The 22,126-nt window shown below is 43.7% G+C and overlaps 1 protein-coding gene across 1 annotated transcript in view; it reads left to right on the forward strand.

Annotated features, from left to right (window-relative positions):
- IMPG1 (interphotoreceptor matrix proteoglycan 1) overlaps window positions 1-22,126 on the forward strand; it is a 742,521-nt gene that overhangs the window by 222,264 nt on the left and 498,131 nt on the right. Inside the window, exon 5 of the mRNA XM_077289856.1 lies at window positions 16,035-16,105. Coding sequence (XP_077145971.1) covers window positions 16,035-16,105 — 71 coding nt within the window. The remainder of the gene's footprint in view (window positions 1-16,034; window positions 16,106-22,126) is intronic.

Here is a 22,126-nt window from a genome sequence, read left to right on the forward strand (position 1 = left end):
CACATTTGGTTTTTTAATATTTTTCTATAAATAAAATAATATTTTTATCCTTAAACACTGTATTTTGTTCTCCTGTATTTTCATGTTTGCAAGGAGTGGCTTCTCTGTTTTTGCATATGTATTTAAGGTCTAATATAGCCTTAAGTTTATCTAATCAAATGTTCATTAGTTTTCAAGGAAGCTCCACAGGGAATTACCATAAGCAAGCCAGCCCAAGGTCCAGTTTGTGAAAACTCTAGGCTCAGCTGTTAGCTCCCATTTAACATGTGGCTAGATATACAGTTCTATATACAGTAGCCAATGCAGACAAAATTACGCTTTATGACCATCATAAACATTAGACTAATGGTAGCTGAACCAGGTGATATCATTATTTACTACTATCTATTGAGTCTGGAGGCTCCTGACTATCAAAAAATAAAATAACTCTTAAAAAATACCTTTATTTCTGCTTTTAACATTTTTTGTAAATAAAAAGTCAAATAAGTGAACTAACACCTAAAAAAACTGGGTGTTGGTGGGTCAGAGCGGGACAAGGACACTGGGACAAAGAATGCTGTTTTTACCCAGATAAGTTACCTATTATGGTGTTCCTAGCATGCTGCTGTTTAAATTATGATGACATATTTATGTTAGTTAGTTTAAAGCACCTTGTTGTATTATGTTCCTCTGAGAAAGGAGCAAGGTTTCTATTTTAGCATACTATGGTAAAATATACTGGTCGCTGAGAAATATTACTTGGTGTCAATCTATTACATATGTAGACCTAAAAGACAGGGATTGTGTAAACTTTGATTAATTTGGGTAATTATATCTATATTATACTATAGCCAATAGAAACTATCCATATATGATACCCTGGCTTATATTACAATTTTTGTCATCTTTTTTTTGAGTATAAATATAAGCAATTGTGGTTTACATCTGGTTGATTCATTGTATAAAAACCAGAGCCTCATTTGACTGGCAAGCCTTTTTTCTTGCTTTTTTTACGCAGAAAATTTATTAAGGCTAGATTACTCAGCTAGATCTTTTGTTTTTGTGTGCATGGTGTGGAGGGACTTGGGTTTGGGTAGTGGCTAGGGCTTTCTAGGGACATAAGAGACAGTCGACGCGAAGTGGGGGCGCCATATTGTGGTTTAGGGTGCCAACCTCCACTGTTAGCTAGGGCACAGGTCATTTCGGACTACACTAGGGTCTAACGAGGATTTTGCCACTTAACCCCTTTATGCCGGGGCCCTTTTTCGTTTTTGTGTTTTTGTTTTTCGCTCCCCTCCTTCCCAGAGCCATACCTTTTTTATTTTTCCGTCAATATGGCCATGTGAGGGCTTGTTTTTTGTGGGACAAGTTGTACTTTTGAAAGTCATCATTGGTTTTACCATGTCTTGTACTAGAAAATGGGAAAAAAATTCCAAGTGTAGTGAAATTGCAAAAAAAGTGCAATCCCACACTTGTTTTTTGTTTGGCTTTTTTGCTAGGTTCACTAAATGCTAAAACTGACCTGCCATTATGATTCTCCAATTCATTATGAGTTCATAGACACCAAACATGTCTAGGTTATTTTTTATCTAAGTGGTAAAAAAAAAATCCAAACTTTGCTAAAAAAAAAAAAAATGTGCCATTTTCTGATACCCGTAGCGTCTCCATTTTTCATGATCTGGGGTCAATTGAGGGCTTATTTTTTGTGAGACGAGCTGATGTTTTTAATGATACCACATTTGTGCAGATATGTTCTTTTGATCGCCCGTTATTGCATTTTAATGCAATGTCACGGTGACCAAAAAAACGTAATTCTGGCGTTTCAAATTTTTTTCTCGCTACGCTGTTTAGCGATAAGGTTAATGCTTTTTTTTATTGATAGATCGGGCAATTCTGAATGTGGTGATACCAAATATGTGTAGATTTGATTTTTTTATTGTTTTATTTTGGATGGGGCGAAAGGGGGGTGATTTAAACTTTCATATTTTTTTTTATTTTATTTTCATATTTTTAAAAACATTTTTTTTTTACTTTTGCCATGCTTCAATAGCCTCCATGGGAGGCTAGAAGCTGGCACCACTTGATTGGCTCTGCTACATAGCAGCGATCTGATGTTCGCTGCTATGTAGCAGAAAAGCAGGTGTGCTGTGAGCGCCAACCACAGGGGGGCGCTCACAGCAGGCCGGCATTAGTAACCATACAGGTCTCAAGGACCTCTATGGTTACCATCCTAAGGCATTGCCGACCCCCGATCATGTGACGGGGGTCGGCGATGAGTTCATTTCCGGTTGCCCGGCCGGAAGCGCCGGTTAAATGCCGCTGTCTGCGTTTGACAGTGGCATTTAACAGGTTAATAGCGGTGGGTGAATCGCAATTTCACCTGCCGCTATTGCGCGCACATGTCAGCTGTACAAAACAGTTGACATGTCGTGACTTTGATGTGGGCTCACCGCCGGAGCCCACATCAAAGGGGGAGACACGACATGCGCAGTAATAGTACGGCGCATGTCGTGAAAAGGTTAATTTCCCCCTATTTTCCCCTTTTTTTCCCCTTGTATTTGTCCATTGCTCTGGCCCACCAACACCCAGTTTTTTTTAGGTGTTAGTTCACTTATTTGACTTTTTATTTACAAAAAATTTTAAAAGCAGAAATAAAGGTATTTTTTAAGGGTTATTTTCTTTTTTGGTTTTCTACTAAGTATAACCAAATTGTATTCAGTCTGGTTTGTTTAGGCTCCTGACTATCCCCAGACAGATGATGTCAAGGAAGACTAGGATCCGCCATTTCTAATTCTGGACTACCAATTCTTTTGTTCTCTAATAGATAAGTCACCACCAGAGATGTCTGGTAGTGTCTTTCTTATAGACAGCACAAGAGGAGTTTGCAGAGAGAGCAATTCTGTGTATGGGAGAGTCAGGCAAGATAGCTTCCAAGCCCACAAGAGATTAATTGTTACATGACTGCCTATGGCTGAATTTACATATCCATATTTCTTGGTTTGAGTACAGACCACAATTCACAGATCAGCCATTGGACTTCCAAAATGAATGCAACAGTTTCAAAGATATACTGTATGTTAGGCTGTCGAGTTCAGGTCAGTAGACCAATGATCAGAAAGAGCGTCGCGGTCCACATTCAGTCTGCAAACATAGATGTGTGAATCAAGATTAACAGAGGGAGGCACTTAAGTAGGAGACCTGCTCTGTCGGTTACATATAACCTAAAAAGATTAATCTGAAAATGTTGTCCTCTTAACCCCTTTACCCAGGGGTGGGATTCAAATTTTTAACAACAGGTCCTCTAAGTCGCGGTGGCCGGAATTTTGGCCACGCCCATTTTCAATAACCCCGCCCATACTAATAAGCCATGCCCAGTGGCACGATTCATATTTTTTTAAGCAGTTTGTCTCCCTTAATGACAAGAATACGTTGTGACATACGGTATTAAAGTCATTCAAAGAAACAAACGACTAAAGCAAATGTACTGCACAGGACAATTCACTCGTATATCAGCTGAGAATCGCCAATGCAAGTCAATGGGTGCAAAGAAAAAAAATCCTACAGCACTCGCACCATGCGAGTGCTGTCCGATTTTTATGCACCGGCGTCCTTTGAAAAGCCGGTAATTCATGTCCGGTGTACAGTAAGCTCACACGGCCTCATTCATTCCCTATGGGACTTGCGGACATGTGCGGCACTTGCAGCAACGGAAAAAAAACACTGCTAGCAGTAAGCCTCACCGCAAGTGCCGCACATGTTGGCTAGTAGCCATCACTACCTGTCCCTAGTGAATCAACCACAGGGCATGCTGGGATTTGCAGTCCCTACAGTACCAACCACAGGGCATGCTGGGGATTTGCAGTTTCTACAGTACCAACCACAGGGCATGCTGGGATTTGCAGTCCCTACAGTACCAACCACAGGGCATGCTGGGATTTGCAGTCCTACATCTCCATAATTAGAACGACAGGACATGTAACCTAAACCTGTAGTTATTCTGCAGCTACAGAATAAAAAAGTCAGGGCGTGAAGGTACAAGTCCCCCTTACACAAAGGCTGGGAATGCTGGAATTTATGGTTCTACAGCTGCTCCAGAATAATAAAAACAAGCCTTGCTGGAAGGTGTACATGGGGCAGGGCGGCCACATACTGCAGAGGCCCCCTAATTGAAGCAGGACATTAACCATGTCCTGATCACTGTGATGTTCCTCTCAGCACCTCCCCCTCTGTTCACAGCCTCATGTCAGCAGCAGGGCACAGGCAGCAGCAGAGGGAATCACAGCGTGAGGCTCCGTGTGATGCCCCTTCCCTCCCAGTCCCCGCAGACCGCAGCATTAACACTACCAGGTGAGGACAGGGCCCCAGTCAGCATAATCTTGTGCAGTCTGTAGCTGAGCTGGCCGGCCTCTCCTGCTAGCTCTGAAGCTGCCGGATATGCTGGGACCAGCAGTTACACCCCAAGCACCGCACAACTGACCTGGACACAACACACCTCACACCATCCCCGCCCCGCAGCTGCTCAGACAGAAACTGAACTTGGCGCCACAGCGAGGAGGGGGCGGGGCCTGCAGTGTGACGTGTTCCCCTTCCAGCTCCCGGCCTCCGTCCACTGCAGCATACGTGATAGCGCAGTACAGGAGCCAGAAGAGGGAGATGGGGAAGAGGGAGATGGGGAAGAGGGAGATAGGGAGGGTGGGTGGGTTTGGGTGGGCGCTACCCCGCATTATTAAAAAAAAAAAAAAACACACCTTGCTCAGGCGCCGCCCCCCCCACATCCTCCCGCCCCTAGGCACGTGGGAAATACGGCCCTGATTACCGGAACGCTGGCAGCTAGAAATTTTAGTAAACGGCTGCCCCGTACCGGGTCGTACCGGCTGAATCCCACCCCTGCCTTTACCCCCAAGGGTGGTTTGCACGTTAATGACCGGGCCAATTTTTACAATTCTGACCACTGTCCCTTTATGAGGTTATAACTCTGGAACGCTTCAAGGGATCCTGATGATTGTGACACTGTTTTCTTGTGACATACTGTACTTCATGACAGTGGTAAAATTTCTTTGATATTACCTGCGTTTATTTGTGAAAAAATGGAAATTTGGCGAAAATGTAGAAAATTTTGTAATTTTCCAAATTTGAATTTACATGCCCTTAAATCACAGAGATATGTCACCCAAAATACTTAATAAGTAACATTTCCCACATGTCTACTTTACATCAGCACAATTTTGGAACCAATTTTTTTTTTTGTTACAGAGTTATAAAGGTTAAAAGTTGACCAGCAATTTCTCGTTTTTACAACACCATTTTTTTTAGGGACCACATCACATTTGAAGTCATTTTGAGGGGTCTATATGATAGAAAATAACCAAGTGTGACAACATTCTAAAATTTGCACCCCTCAAGGTGGTCAAAACCACTGTCAAGAAGTTTATTAACCCTTCAGGTGTTTCACAGAAATTTTTGGAATGTTTAAAAAAAATGCACATTTAACTTTTTTCACAAAAAATTTACATCAGCTCCAATTTGTTTCTTTCTACCAAGGTTAACAGGAGAAAATGGACCCCAGAAGTTGTTGTACAATTTGTCCTGAGTAGGCCGATACCCCATATGTGGGGGTAAACCACTGTTTTGGCGCATGGCAGAGCTAGGAAGGGAAGGAGCGCCATTTGACTTCTCAATGCAAAATTGACTGGAATTGTAATAATTATAGGGGTTAACTTAGGAGACTCTTTGCGTGGAACAAGACAACTACAGGACACAGTTTTATAAGTGGTAAAGTCTATATTATCACACAGTGATTCAAACAGGTGCAGAGAGAAACTCAAGTCCACAATACTTGGTGCAAATAATAAACGCAGCTTAGCAGTCTATAGGAAACTTCAGAGGAAAATGCAATCAAGCAGAAAGTCTACGAAGCACAGTTATTCTTGAGGAAACTTGACACGAATAAATCCTTGTCTTAGTCCAAACACAGATAGATATGCTTATAAGGCAGTGCAAATCATATCTTTAGCTCAACCAGGGAGGCCTGGTTAATAGTCTCAGGTTATTGCAGAGCAGCACAGCTTACATGTCCAGCAAATGCAGATGAAGTAAACATGAGCAGCAGATGAAGGAGGATTACTGGAAACTTGTGTATGCAGCAGGAACTCAGAGCAGAGCAGCAGGATCACCACACAGGTTCACAGGAGCAGGTGTATAGCCAGGGAGTAATCAGAGGTCAGGAGCTGGATGCAAAGCAGAATACTCTAGCACAGACTGAAGGCTGGGGTGGAGTTTTATAGCAGGAAGACACAGTGCACATGAGACCAAAGACGCCATCTTGGAAAAGGGCAGTAACGCACAAAAGGTAATAAAAATGTTCAGAGTCCTGACATGAATTGAGATGGGACACCATGTTGCATTTGGAGAGCCCCTGATGTGCCTAAAAATTGAAACCCCCAACAAGTGACACCATTTTGGAAAGTAGACCCTCTAAGGAATTTATGTAGATGTGTGGTGAGCACTTTGACCTACCAAGTGCTTCACAGAAGTTTATAATGCAGAGCCGTGAAAATAAAAAATCATATTTTTTCACAAAAATGAAATTTCGCCCCAATTTTTTATTTTTCCAAGAGTAAGAGAAGAAATTGGATGCCAAAATTTAATATTCAATTTGTCCTGAGTACGCCGATACCCCATATGTGGTGGTAAACCACTGTTTGGGCGCATGGCAGAGCTCAGAAGGGAAGGAGCACCGTTTGGAATGTAGACTTAGATGGAATGGTCTGCAGGCATCACATTGCGTTTGCAGAGCCCCTAATGTGCCTAAACAGTAGAAACACCCCACAAGTGACCCCATATTGGAAACTAAACCCCGCAAGGAACTTATCTAGATGTGTTGTGAAAGCTTTGAACCCCCAAGTGTTTCACTACAGTTTATAGCGCAGAGCCGTGAAAATAAAAATTATTTTTTATTTCACAAAAATTATTTTTTAGCCCCCAGTTTTGTATTTTCCCAAGGGTAACAGGAGAAATTGGACCCCAAAGGTTGTTGTCCAATTTGTCCTTAGTTTGATGGTACCACATATGTGGAGGGAACCACTGTTTGGGCTCATGGCAGAGCTCGGAAGGGAAGGAGCGCCGTTTGGAATGCAAACTTAGATGGATTGGTCTGCAGGTGTGACATTGCATTTGCAGAGCCCCTGCTGTACCTAAACAGTAGAAACACCCCACAAGTGACCCCATATTGGAAACTAGACCCCCCAAGGAACTTATCTAGATCTGTTGTGAGAACTTTGAACCCCCAAGTGTTTCACTACAGTTTATAACGCAGAGCCGTGCAAATAAAAAATCATTTTTTCCCACAAAAAAGGTTTCTTAGCCCCCTAAATTTTTATTTTCCCAAGGTTAACAAGAGAAATTGGACCCCAAAAGTTGTTGTCCAATTTGTCCTGAGTATTCTGATATCCCATATGTTGGGGTAAACCTCTCTTTGGGTGCACGGGAGAGCTTGGAAGGGAAGGAGCACTGTTTTACTTTTTCAACACAGAATTGGCTGGAATTGAGATCAGACGCCATGTCGCGTTTGGAGAGCCCTTGATGTGCCTAAACAGTGGAAACACCCAATTCTAACTGAAACCCTAACCCAAACACACCCCTAACCCTAATCCCAACTCTAACCATAACCCTAACCACACCCCTAACCCGAACATGTTCCTAACCCTAACCCCAACCACACCCCCAACTTCAACACACCCCTAACCCTAATCCCAAACCTAACCACACCCCTAACACTAATCCCAACCATAACCCTAACCACACCCCTAACCCTGACACACCCCTAACCCTAATCCCAACCATAAATGTAATTCAAACCCTAACCCTAACTTTAGCCCCAACCCTACCCCAAACTTTAGCCCCAACCCTACCCCTAAATTTAGCCCCAACCCTAACCCTAACTTTAGCCCCAACTCTAACTGTAGCCCTAACCCCAACACTAAACCTGGCCCCTACCCTAACCCCAACCCAAACCCTAGCCCTAACCCTAGCCCCAACCCTAACCCTAGCCCCAACCCTAACCCTAGCCCTAACCCTAGACCTAACCCTAACCCAAGCCCTAACCCCCAACCCTAACACTAGCCCTTACCCTAACCCCGACCCTAACCCTAGCCCTAACCCTTGCCCCAACCCTAGCCCTAACCCTATCCCCAACCCTAACCCTAGCCCCAACCCTAGCCCCAACCCTAGCCCCAATCCTAACCCTAGCCCTAACCCTAGCCCTAACCCTAGCCCTAACCCTAACCCTAATGGGAAAATGGAAATATATACATTTTTTTTATTTTATTATTTTTCCCTAACTAAGGGGGTAATGAAGGGGGGTTTGATTTACTTTTATAGCGGGTTTTTTAGCTGATTTTTATGATTGGCAGCAGTCACACACTGAAAGACGCTTTTTACTGCAAAAAATCGTTTTTTGCATCTCCACATTTTGAGAGCTATAATTTTACTTTGGTCCATAGAGTCATGTGAGGTCTTGTTTTTTGCGGGACGAGTTGACGTATTTATTGGCAACATTTTTGGGCATGTGACATTTTTTGATCGCTTTTTATTCCGATTTTTGTAAGGCAGAGTGACCAAAAACCAGCTATTCAAGAATTTATTTTGGGGGATGGCATTTATACCGTTCCGCATTTCGTAAATGTTGTGAACTGTGTTTCTGGGCTCCCTCTTGTGGTCACGAATGGTATGGTATGAGTCATGTCTTTCTGCAGGCATGGGCTTCAGCTGTTTCATTAAGCTGGGGGTGTTCCCTATTTAGTCCTCCTTAGGACTCAGTCTCTTGCCTGGTATCGATGTATTCAGTCCAATTTGGTCTCCTCCTGATTCCTTGCCATCTGTCTCATGCAAGAAAAGCTAAGTCCTGTTTGCATACTTTGGATCATTTGCATTATCAGTGTTTTTTGTCCAGCTTGCTCAAAATGTGATTTTCTAGCTCGCTGGAAGCTCTAGGGTGCTGATATTCTCCCCTCTCACCGTCAGTCGGTGCGGGGGTTCTTGAATATTCAGCATGGATGTTTTTGCAGGGTTTTCTGCTGACCACATAGTTCACTTTCTATTTTCTGCCTATCTAGATTAGTGGGCCTCACTTTGCTGAATCTAGTTCATCTCTACGTTTGTGTTTTCCTCTTACCTCACCGTTATTATTTGTTGGGGGCTTTCTATATCTTTGGGGTTAATTTCTCTGGAGGCAAGTAAGGTCTTATTTTCCCTTTAGGGGTAGTCAGTTCTCCGGCTGGCTTGAGACGTCTAGAAACAACGTAGGCACGTTCACCGGCTACTTCTAGTTGTGTGTTAGGATCAGTTATGCGGTTAGCCCAGTTTTCTACCTCCCTAGAGTAGTTCTATGTTTCGGCAGACTTAGCCGGGATACCATAGATCCTCTACCACTAGGATCATAACAGTATACCAGTCCAACAAAAAAAAAAAAAAGAAAGGAAATGTTTAATGCATCACAGAAGCGGGATTAAAAAGAAGTTCTGAGTATTTTTTTTTGTGTGTGTTGTTTTTCCTTGCTGCAGTCTGTCTAGCTTCTTTCATCCCCTTATACTCTGAGTGGCTTTGAGCTCTGCTGCAGACATGAATTTTCAGACTCTGACTTCTAGTGTGGATCAGCTTGCTGCAAGGGTGCAAAGCATTCAGGATTTTGTCACTCATAGTCCTATGTCTGAACCAAAAATACCTATCCCTGAGCTGTTTTTTGGAGATAGATCTAAGTTCCTGAATTTTAGGAATAATTGTAAATTGTTTCTGTCTCTGAGACCTCGTTCCTCTGGTGATTCCATTCAGCAAGTTAAAATTGTTATCTCCTTCTTGCGTGGCGACCCTCAAGATTGGGCCTTCTCTCTGGCGCCAGGAGATCCTGCATTGGTGAATGTTGATGCGTTTTTTCTGGCGCTTGGTTTGCTTTATGAGGAGCCTAATCTTGAAAATCAAGCTGAAAAGGCGTTGCTAGCTATCTCTCAAGGTCAGGACGAAGCTGAGGTGTATTGTCAAAAATTTCGGAAATGGTCCGTGCTTACTCAATGGAATGAGTATGCCCTGGCCGCAAATTTCAGAAATGGTCTTTCTGAAGCCATTAAGAATGTGATGGTGGGGTTTCCTATCCCTACAAGTCTGAATGATTCAATGGCTCTGGCCATTCAAATTGATCGGCGTTTGCGGGAGCGCAAATCTGCTAATCCTTTGGCGGTGCTGTCTGAACGGACACCTGACCCTATGCAATGTGACAGAATTCTGACCAGAGCCGAACGGCAAAATCATAGACGTCAAAATAGGTTGTGTTTTTACTGTGGTGATTCAACGCATGTTATCTCAGCATGCTCTAAGCGCTTAAAAAGAGTTGTTAATCCTGTCGCCATTAGTACTTTACAGCCTAAATTTATTTTGTCTGTGACCTTAATTTGTTCATTATCTTCTTACTCAGTCATGGCTTTTGTGGATTCTGGTGCTGCTCTGAGTCTGATGGATTTGTCATTTGCCAGGCGTTGTGGTTTTGTCCTGGAGCCTTTGGAATTTCCTATTCCTCTTAGAGGAATTGATGCTATGCCATTGGTGGTGAATAAACCTCAGTATTGGACGCAGGTGACCATGTGCATGACTCCTGTACATCAGGAGGTGATTCGCTTCCTTGTTCTGCATAATTTGCATGATGTTGTCGTTTTGGGTCTGCCATGGCTACAGACCCATAATCCAGTTTTGGATTGGAAAGCTATGACTGTGTCAAGTTGGGGTTGTCGGGGGGTTCATGGCGATACTCCGTTGGTGTCTATTGCTTCTTCCACTCCTTCTGAGACCGCTTAGTTTTTGTCGGATTACCAGGATGTATTTAGTGAGCCCAGGTCCAGTGCCCTTCCTCCTCATAGGGACTGTGATTGTGCTATAAATTTGATTCCTGGTAGTAAATTTCCTAAGGGTCGACTCTTTAATTTATCTGTACCAGAGCATGCCGCGATGCGGAGTTATATAAAGGAGTCTTTGGAGAAGGGACATATTCGCCCATCCTCTTCCCCTCTTGGTGCAGGATTCTTTTTTGTGGCCAAGAAAGACGGGTCTTTGAGACCTTGTATAGATTATCGTCTTTTGAATAAGATCACGGTCAAATTTCAGTATCCTTTGCCATTGTTGTCTGATTTGTTTGCTCGGATTAAGGGTGCCAGTTGGTTCACCAAGATAGATCTTCGTGGTGCGTATAACCTTGTGCGCATTAAGCAGGGAGATGAATGGAAAACAGCATTTAATACGCCCGAGGGTCATTTTGAGTACTTGGTGATGCCTTTTGGACTTTCTAATGCTCCTTCTGTGTTTCAGTCCTTCATGCATGACATCTTCCGGAAATATCTGGATAAATTTATGATTGTTTATCTGGATGATATTTTGGTTTTTTCTGATGATTGGGAGTCCCATGTGAACCAGGTCAGGATGGTGTTTCAGGTTCTGCGTGATAATGCTTTATTTGTGAAGGGCTCAAAATGTCTCTTTGGAGTACAGAAGGTTTCTTTTTTGGGTTTTATTTTTTCCCCTTCTACTGTGGAGATGGACCCAGTCAAGGTCCGTGCCATTCATGACTGGACTCAGCCCACGTCTGTTAAGAGCCTTCAGAAGTTCTTGGGCTTTGCTAATTTTTACCGTCGTTTTATCGCTAATTTTTCTAGCGTAGTTAAACCTTTGACGGATATGACCAAGAAAGGTTCTGATGTTGCTAATTGGTCTCCGGCGGCCGTGGAGGCCTTTCGGGAGCTGAAGCGCCGGTTTACTTCGGCGCCAGTCTTGTGCCAGCCGGATGTCTCTCTTCCCTTCCAAGTTGAAGTTGATGCTTCTGAGATTGGTGCGGGGGCCGTTTTGTCGCAGAGAAGCTCTGATGGCTCTGTGATTAGGCCATGTGCTTTCTTTTCAAGGAAATTTTCGCCTGCTGAGCGGAACTATGATGTTGGTAATCGGGAGTTGTTGGCTATGAAGTGAGCATTTGAGGAGTGGCGACATTGGCTCGAGGGAGCTAAGCATCGTGTGGTGGTCTTGACTGATCATAAAAATCTGATTTATCTCAAGTCTGCCAAGCGTCTGAATCCTAGACAGGCTCGTTGCTCGTTGTTTTTCTCCCGTTTTGACTTTGTGGTCTCATACCTGCCTGGTTCGAAGAACGTGAAGGCTGATGCGCTTTCTAGGAGTTTTGTGCCTGACTCTCCGGGTGTCTCAGAACCGGCTGGTATTCTCAGAGAGGGATTGATTTTGTCTGCAATTTCCCCAGATTTGCGACGAGTGCTGCAGAAATTTCTGGCTGATAGACCTGATCGTTGCCCACCAGAGAGACTGTTTGTCCCTGATAGATGGACCAGCAGAGTTATTTCCGAGGTTCATTCTTCGGTGTTGGCAGGGCATCCTGGGATTTTTGGTACCAGAGATTTGGTGGCTAGGTCCTTTTGGTGGCCTTCCTTGTCGCGGGATGTGCGTTCCTTTGTGCAGTCCTGTGGGATTTGTGCTCAGGCTAAGCCTTGCTGTTCTCGTGCCAGCGGGTTGCTTTTGCCCTTGCCTGTCCCGAAGAGGCCTTGGACGCACATTTCCATGGATTTCATTTCGGATCTTCCAGTATCTCAGAAGATGTCTGTCATCTGGGTGGTGTGTGATCGTTTTTCTAAAATGGTCCATTTGGTGTCCTTGCCTAAGTTGCCTTCCTCCTCCGATTTGGTTCCTTTGTTCTTTCAGAATGTGGTTCGTTTGCACGGCATCCCTGAGAATATTGTGTCTGACAGAGGATCCCAGTTTGTGTCCAGATTCTGGCGATCCTTTTGTGCTAAGATGGGTATTGACTTGTCGTTCTCGTCGGCTTTTCATCCTCAGACTAATGGCCAAACCGAGCGAACTAATCAGACGTTGGAAACTTATTTAAGATGTTTTGTTTCTGCTGATCAGGATGATTGGGTGACCTTTTTGCCACTGGCCGAGTTTGCCCTTAATAATAGGGCTAGTTCTGCCACTTTGGTTTCGCCCTTTTTCTGCAGTTCTGGTTTTCATCCTCGTTTTTCCTTGGGCCAGGTTGAACCTTCTGACTGTCCTGGGGTTGATTCTGTGGTGGATAGGTTGCAGCGGATTTGGAACCATGTGGTGGACAATTTGAAATTGTCACAGGAGAAGGCTCAGCGTTTTGCCAACCGCCGCCGTGGTGTGGGTCCCCGACTTCGTGTTGGGGATTTGGTTTGGTTGTCTTCTCGGCATGTTCCTTTGAAGGTCTCCTCTCCTAAGTTCAAGCCTCGCTTTATCGGTCCTTATAAGATTTTGGAAATCCTTAACCCGGTGTCTTTTCGTTTGGACCTTCCAGCGTCATTTGCTATTCATAATGTGTTCCATAGGTCCTTGTTGCGGCGGTACGTGGTGCCTGTGGCTCCTGCTGTTGAGCCTCCTGCCCCGGTTTTGGTTGAGGGCGAGTTGGAGTACGTAGTAGAGAAGATCTTGGATTCTCGTATCTCTAGACGAAGACTTCAGTATTTGGTTAAGTGGAAGGGCTATGGTCAGAAGGATAATTCCTGGGTTGTCGCCTCTGATGTTCATGCGGCTGATTTGGTTCATGCCTTTCACGCTGCTCATCCTGATCGCCCTGGGGGTCTTGGTGAGGGTTCGGTGACCCCTCCTCAAGGGGGGGGTACTGTTGTGAACTGTGTTTCTGGGCTCCCTCTTGTGGTCACGAATGGTATGGTATGAGTCATGTCTTTCTGCAGGCATGGGCTTCAGCTGTTTCATTAAGCTGGGGGTGTTCCCTATTTAGTCCTCCTTAGGACTCAGTCTCTTGCCTGGTATCGATGTATTCAGTCCAATTTGGTCTCCTCCTGATTCCTTGCCATCTGTCTCATGCAAGAAAAGCTAAGTCCTGTTTGCATACTTTGGATCATTTGCATTATCAGTGTTTTTTGTCCAGCTTGCTCAAAATGTGATTTTCTAGCTCGCTGGAAGCTCTAGGGTGCTGATATTCTCCCCTCTCACCGTCAGTCGGTGCGGAGGTTCTTGAATATTCAGCGTGGGTGTTTTTGCAGGGTTTTCTGCTGACCGCATAGTTCACTTTCTATTTTCTGCCTATCTAGATTAGTGGGCCTCACTTTGCTGAATCTAGTTCATCTCTACGTTTGTGTTTTCCTCTTACCTCACCGTTATTATTTGTTGGGGGCTTTCTATATCTTTGGGGTTAATTTCTCTGGAGGCAAGTAAGGTCTTATTTTCCCTTTAGGGGTAGTCAGTTCTCCGGCTGGCTCGAGACGTCTAGAAACAACGTAGGCACGTTCACCGGCTACTTCTAGTTGTGTGTTAGGATCAGTTATGCGGTTAGCCCAGTTTTCCACCTCCCTAGAGCAGTTCTATGTTTCGGCAGACTTAGCCGGAATACCAGAGATCCTCTACCACTAGGATCATAACACGTAAAATTGATAAAGCAGTTTTATTCTTCAGGTCAGTACGATTACAGCGATATCTCATTTATATCATTTTTTATGTTTTGGCGCTTTTATACGATGAAAACTATTTTATATAAAAAATAATTATTTTTGCATCGCTTTATTCTGAGGACTATAACTTTTTTATTTTTTTGCTGATGATGCTCTATGGCAGCTCATTTTTTGCGAGACAAGATGACATTTTCAGCAGTACCATGGTTATTTATATCTATCTTTTTGATCGCGTGTTATTCCACTTTTTGTTTGGCGGTATGATAAAGCATTGTTTTTTTGCCTCTTTTTTTTACGGTGTTCACTGAAGGGGTTAACTAGCAGGACAGTTTTATAGGTGGGGTCATTACGGACGCAGGGATACTAAATATGTGTACTTTTATTGTTTTTTTATTTAGATAAAGAAATGTTTTTATGGGAACAATATTTTTTTTTTCTTTATTTAGGAATTTATATTTTTTTACACATCTGAATATTTTTTTTTACTTTATAACATTGCCCCGGTGGCGGGCATCATGTTATCAGGTCAGATCGCTGATCTGACACTTTGCAGAGCACTGTGTCAGATCAGCGATCTGACATGCAGGGCTGCAGGCTTACCAGCGTTTGCTCTGAGCAGGTGCTTGTAAGCCACCTCCCTGCAGGACCCGGAAGTAGCCCTGCGGCCATTTTGGATCTGGGGCCTGCAGAGAGAAGGAGGTAGGAGACCCTAGGAGCAATGCGAGCACATCGTCCCCATACCGCCTGAACACTGCGATCATATTTGATCGCAATGTTCCGGGGGTTAATGTGCTGGGGGCGGTCCGTGACCGCTCGTGGCACATAGTGCAGGATGTCAGCTGTGATAGTCAGCTGACACCCGGCCGCGATCGGCAGCGCTCCCCCCGTGGGCGCGGCCGATGACATATGACATACTATCCCGTTGGTGGCCATACGGGCCCACCCCACCTCGACGGGATAGTACGTCATATGTCAGAAAGGAGTTAAGACAACCCATGAAATTGAATATTTTTTTTTATAACTAAAGGAGTCATTAATTAATAACACTAATACACTTTTTTGGCTGAAAGATTGATCATTGTGACCAAATGATCCAAGGATATGTCTAGAACGAGCCAATCCTGCATAAAACAATTTAGAGTGAACATTTCAAGTCTAAGTACGACTAAAGTACTCTTTTCTGTATTCTCAGTATGTCTTGGTAAGACATTTGCGATGAATATGAATATTTTGATCATATGCATTAGCTAAATTAAACTGTCTATGCTAAGGCAATGTGGCAGAAGATGCAAACCTATTAAAAAGACAATTTCCTCAAATTCTTCAATTTCCGCAAAGACAATTTTCTTAAATATGTATTGTTATTGTTATCCTTGTGTGCATATATACATTGAACACTGGTAAAATTGCAAAAGTAGGAGTAATTAATCTATTTAATGTTCACAGTAGGATAGATAAGCATCTTACACATGAGAAAGTAGCACTTATCTTCACCAATTAAGGCTTATTACTTGCAATAGATTAGAGCAGCATGTGTGGTTCTTTTAGGCTTTCCAGAACTGATTGACATTGCACCTTATTTCCTAGGAAGGATGAAATGTCTACAGAAGGCACTTTCTCTCCAGTAATAATTGAGGACCCTCCTGTGTCCACAACTGGTAAGTCATCTCAAATGATTAACAATACTAGCGTTAATGATTTATGCTAATTACCGTACTACCAATTACAACTTCTGCCAAGGCAAACTACAGAATGGCAGCTGTCAGCTACCACTGTAAATTACATAACATAATGACATCTATAAAAATTGCTGATTTTAAAAATGGTCCATTCTAAAGGCACTGGGGCACGCTTACCAGTCACAGTTTCCAAACTTTTTAAAATGCATGAGATATTTCTAAACTAGAAAGTTATTGGATTGCTAGGTTGGATTTGTTGCAGCTTAGATTGCTTGTTTAAAGGGCAAGACAACTTGCAAATGTAAAAACGGATAAATCTTTTGATGACTTTGACAAAAAAATTTTATTGACAAAATCCTGTAAACGGAATTACACTATTAGGATGGTTTCACATATACTTAGGGACCAATAGATCAAATTGTTTATGATAGTTGCGCTAAAACTTTGAAAATTATCAAGTTTCATGCAAGTTCAAAGCAGCTCTGCCAAGCTGGCCAGAACTGGAGAGGTGCTAGTGTGAAATAGGACATGGATACTCTAGCTCATAAAACTTTTTGAAACTAGCAGTGTTTTTTAGGCCAGAAATGTTACTCTACTTCTTCACTTGAATAACATTTCTGAGGAGGAAGACGAATATGTTAAGTGTCATATCTTATACCTTCACATCTTATTCCTGTATGCACCTCATTAAGATTGGCTTACAAAACACCTATCTTAATTAGTCGGAGCTGCAGTTTTTTAGAAAAATGCCACTCCAGTTTTAATGCAGTTTTTTAAAGCCAAAACAAAATGAATCCAACAGGGAGGAGAAGTATAAAAGTGACCATATAACTTAGGCAGAAGTAGGTTAGTAATCTAACAACTGTTACACAAATGTTCTAGTGACTGATCATTTACTGATGTAGCTGATGTACTGATGTTCATATTGACCATTACAGTTATTCTATCGGCCGAGAACAACTTTACAAGAAATACTAACTGTGGCAGATAAAATCTAGCATAATAATTAAAAATATAAAAATTGGACGAAAATATCTAACTTGGCTAAATAATAATGATTTTTTATCAGATGGCTAAAATGATTATTTTTTGTACAATTTGACCCTACAAATGTTTGTTGTGGTTGAAATCATCCATTTTAGGCCAAATGTGAATGGGCAGCTTAAGTCCTTCATCAACATCTACAGTTCCTTTTCCATCCACTTATACCTGTGCTTTAAAAGTGCATACAAAATGTCCTGTTTTAATACTGATTCTTCTACATCAACAACATAGCTATATTCTTTCACTCACAAATACTTTTAGTTGTTAGTTTTCCAGACTTGATGTAGCTTTCTAAACGTTTAATTTTATATTGTCAATGTGTTATTGCTAGATTTCAGGACTCGATCTGGTGACCTCTTGCTGCCTGGTTGGTTTCCCTCTCTGCTCAGCCACAGCCTTCATGGTCTCTGTCCATCTGCTGATGGTTATCTTGTATTTGTCTTCATTTCCTTGGTTTGCTTCTATTCAGGTGTCTCCCATGGACGAGATAGTGCATCATACACGGGGGGAGCACGGCCAATCGCGGCCTGGTGTCAGTTGAATATCACAGCTGACATCCGGCAATATGTGCCAGGAGTGGTCAATGACGGGCTCGCGGCACTTTAACTCTGAAACACTGTGAGCAAACATGATCACAGCATTCCGGTGGCATAGGGAAGCATCATACAGGGAGCGGGCTCCCTGCGCACTTCCCTCAGAACAATGCGATGTGATCACTTTGTTCTAAGGGTCTCCTCCTGCCTCCTCCCTGCAGGCCCCTGGATCCAAGATGGCCACAGGGTCCTTCAAGGTCCTGCAGGGAGGTGATTTGTCAGTGCCTGCTGAGAGCAGGCCCCGGCAAGCCTCCTGCACTGCCTGTCAGATCGCTGATCTGACACAGTGCTCTGCAAAGTGTCAGATCAGCGATCTGACTTTATATAGTGATATCCCACAATGGAACAATGTAAAAACGTTTTTAAAAAAAAATTAACATGTGTAAAAATATTTTTTTTAAATTCCTAAAGAAAGAAAAAAATATATATATATTTTTCCCAAAAAATACTTTTCTTTATGTAAATAAACAAAGAAACAATAAAAGTACACATTTTTAGTATTGCCGCGTCCGTAACGACCTGACCTATAAAACTGTCCCACTACTTAACCTCTTCAGTGAACACCATAAAAAATAAATAAAAAACGAGACAAAAAACAATGCTTTATCATCATACTGCCAAACAAAAAGTGGAATAACACGCGATCAAAAAGACAGATATAAATAAACATGACACCGCTGAAAACGTCATCTTGTCTCACAAAAATCGAGCCACCAAACAGTGTCATCAGCAAAAAATAAAAAAAAATTATAGCCCTCAGAATAAAGTGATGCAAAAAATAATTTTTTTTATATGAAATAGTTTTTATTGTGTAAAAGCGCCAAAACATAAAAAGATGATATAAATGAGGTATCGCTGTTATCATACTAACCCGAAGAATAAAACTGCCTTGTCAATTTTACCACACGCGGAAAGGTATAAACGCCCCCTCCAAAAAGAATTTCATGAATTGCTGGTTTTTGCTCATTCTGCCTCCCAAAAATCGTAATAAAAAGCGATAAATCTAGCTGACGCCAATGAGCAAATAGTGGTCAAAAGCGGAATTACCGCTGTCTGTCGAACGACCTGGCCTGAACAGCATCCGACATGACAGTACCCTGCCTTCTACGAGGGACCCCAGGGCCCTCACGGCTTATAGGACCCGGCTTGTCCGGATGGCGACGATGAAAAAACCTGACCAGCCGATCCACATTAATGTCCGAGGCTGGTACCCAGGACCTCTCCTCAGGCCCATAACCACGCCAGTGTACCAAGTACTGTAAAGTGCAACGCACTACATGAGAGTCAACCACCTTGGAGACTTCAAACTCCAAATTACCATCCACCAAGACTGGAGGTGGCATAGGCGCCACATCCACAGAACCCACCACCTTCTTTACAAGAGACCTGTGGAACACATTGTGTATCTTATACACCGTAGGGAGCTCCAATCGGTACGCTACTGGGTTAATGACGGCGGTGACCCTAAATGGACCAATAAACCGTGGAGCCAATTTAAGGGACGGTATTTTGAGTCTTATGTTTTTTGTGGATAACCACACCCAGTCATCCACACTCAGGTCCGGACCTGGCACACGCCTACTGTCAGCCACACGTTTGTACCTAGCACCCACACTCAACAGGCGCTGTTTAACTCTGCTCCAGACTGATGACAATTGTGCTCCTAACTGATCCTCCTCCGGAACGCCGGAAGAGCCCCTCTGGCTCAAGGTACAAAATTGAGGATGTAGCCCGTAAACACAAAAAAAGGGAGACTCCCCAGATGACTCCTGGCGGTGATTATTGATGGCAAACTCAGCCAAAGGAAGAAAGGTAGACCACTCCTCCTGGTTATCAGAGACAAAGCAGCGTAAGTACTGTTCCAAATTTTGGTTCATACGCTCAGTCTGACCATTTGACTGAGGATGGAACGCCGAAGAATGAGACAACTTGATCCCCAGCCGTGAGCAAAATGCTTTCCAAAATTTTGCCACAAACTGAGACCCCCTATCAGACATGATGTCAGACGGAACCCCATGAAGTCTGACCACCTCCTCCACAAATACCTGAGCCAGAGTCTTAGCGTTAGGCAACGAAGGCAAAGACACAAAGTGCGACATTTTTGAGAACCGATCAACAATCACCAAAATGACCGTGTTCCCAGCTGATGAGGGCAAATCAGTGATGAAATCCATGGAGATTTCCGTCCATGGCTTACTAGGTACTTCAAGAGGAAGTAGTGTGCCAACAGGACGGGAGCAGGGCGTCTTAGCCCTAGTGCACGTGGTACAAGCTGACATGTATGAGACCACGTCCTGTCAGATCTTGGGCCACCAAAACCGACATGACACCAACTCCAAGGTACCTCTAACCCCTGGGTGGCCAGCCAGGACAGCATCATGATGCTCCGCCAAAACCTTTAAGCGGAGATGAAGCGGTACAAAAGATTTGTTGATGGGAAGCTCAGATGGTACCTCCTCCTGAGCCTCGGCAATCTCAGCCTCAACCTCGGTATTGAGAGCCGAAACCACAACACCCTTTTGGAGGATGGGTACTGGATCCTCCCGAGGTTCTCCCCCCGGAAAACACCTGGACAGAGCATCCGCCTTAGTGTTTTTAGACCCCGGTCTGTAAGTGACAACGAAATTGAACCGTGTGAAAAACAATGCCCAGCGAGCCTGCCTGGGGGACAGACGCTTGGCTGACTCCAAATACAGCAGATTCTTATGATCAGTAATAACAATAACCTGATGTCCTGAGTTTTCCAGTCAATTACCGGGTTGTGCATAGACAACCAAGGAAAACCCAAAACCACCTGAGCGGGAAGATTCCTGAGCACCTTACATGTAACCCGCTCGGAATGTAGAACCCCAATGTGGAGTTTCACCTCAGCCACAAATTCAGTAATCTCCCCCTGAGAGAGAGGAGCAGCATTGATGGTGACCACGCGGATAGGATGAGACAGTTTTTCAATCCTAAAACCTGCTGTGCGCGCAAATTCCTCATCAATGAGATTTGTGGCTGAACCACTATCCACAAAAACAGTAATTGGCAGCTCACTGCCAGCGAAATAAACCTTAGCAGGGAGCATGCATTGAGAAACCACCATGGAGGATATACATAAGCTCAGATTGGTCTCCTCCACACCCTCTGAGCTTAGAAGTTTTCCGCTGTTGCATTTTTCTTACACAGCAGAGGACAGATGTTAATAAAATGACCAGTTTTACCACAGTAAAAACAGGCTCCCTGCTTCCTGAGCTCAGGGGCTCGACGCTTCACATGTGACACCCCTGCGATTTGCATAGGCTCCGTGGGCTCACGTGCAGCAACCTCACGTGAACCTAAACCCTCTCCAATAGGCGGTGTCTCATGCTCCCCCTGACACAAACGGCAATCAATGCGGACATCCAGACTCATAGCGGAATCTAGAGAAGCAGGAGTCTCGTACATCAGAAGGGCTTTTTAACCCTTCCAGAAACCCCATGAATAAACTGACTCCGCAATGCTGGATCATTCCATTGTGTATCGACCGCCCAGTGACGAAATTCAGAACAGTAATCCTCTGCAACTCGCTCCCCCTGGCGAATAGTGCATATCTTAGATTCTGCTAGAGCCATTCTGTCAGGTTCATCATAGATTTTTCCAAGAGAGAAAAAAAACTCTCCACAGAGTCAAATGCAGCAGAATCAGATGGCAAAGAAAACGCCCATGCTTGGGGATCCCCGCTTAACAATGACAACACCAGGCCCACACGCTGAGCCTCATTACCCGAGGAGATCGGGCGCATACGGAAATATAGTTTGCAAGCTTCACGAAAAGAAACAAATTTACTGCGTTCCCCAGCAAATTTTTCAGGCAAAGGGAATTTAGGCTCAGCAACTCTTCCTGTCGCTCCAGCTTGCACATTAGATACTGCTAGTCCCTGTTGCTGTACTGACCCCCTCAACTCAGTGACCTGTAGGGACAGCGCCTCCAACTGGCGGGTTATGGAAGTCATGGGATATATGACAAAACAAAAAAAGAAACCCTTTTTTTTTTTTTTTTTTGTTGGGCCGATTATAATGTCACGGGGAGACTAGGTGAGCGAGAGCTAATAACCCGGGCCCCTGCAATTTCCCTCAGACTAGGGAAATCCTGACTGACCCTCTACCTGGAGTTTACACTGATGGTGTGCATGTCCAGGCCCCGAACCGCACCCTGTCTCCTGTTTCAACCCTAGGCTGAAACCTCCGCAGTTATCCCCTGCCTTATCAATAGGATAGGGTATAACTTACTGATTTTTGAGGGTCCGTCCACTGATTATCCTAGCAATCCTGGGAACAAAGCTCTGAAACTTGGAAAATGGGCCCTGCAGAGCTCTGTCTTGAATGCAATGGAAGTGTTC

Source organism: Ranitomeya variabilis, chromosome 2, assembly GCF_051348905.1.
Source record: "Ranitomeya variabilis isolate aRanVar5 chromosome 2, aRanVar5.hap1, whole genome shotgun sequence".
Classification (NCBI taxonomy): Eukaryota; Metazoa; Chordata; class Amphibia; order Anura; family Dendrobatidae; genus Ranitomeya; species Ranitomeya variabilis.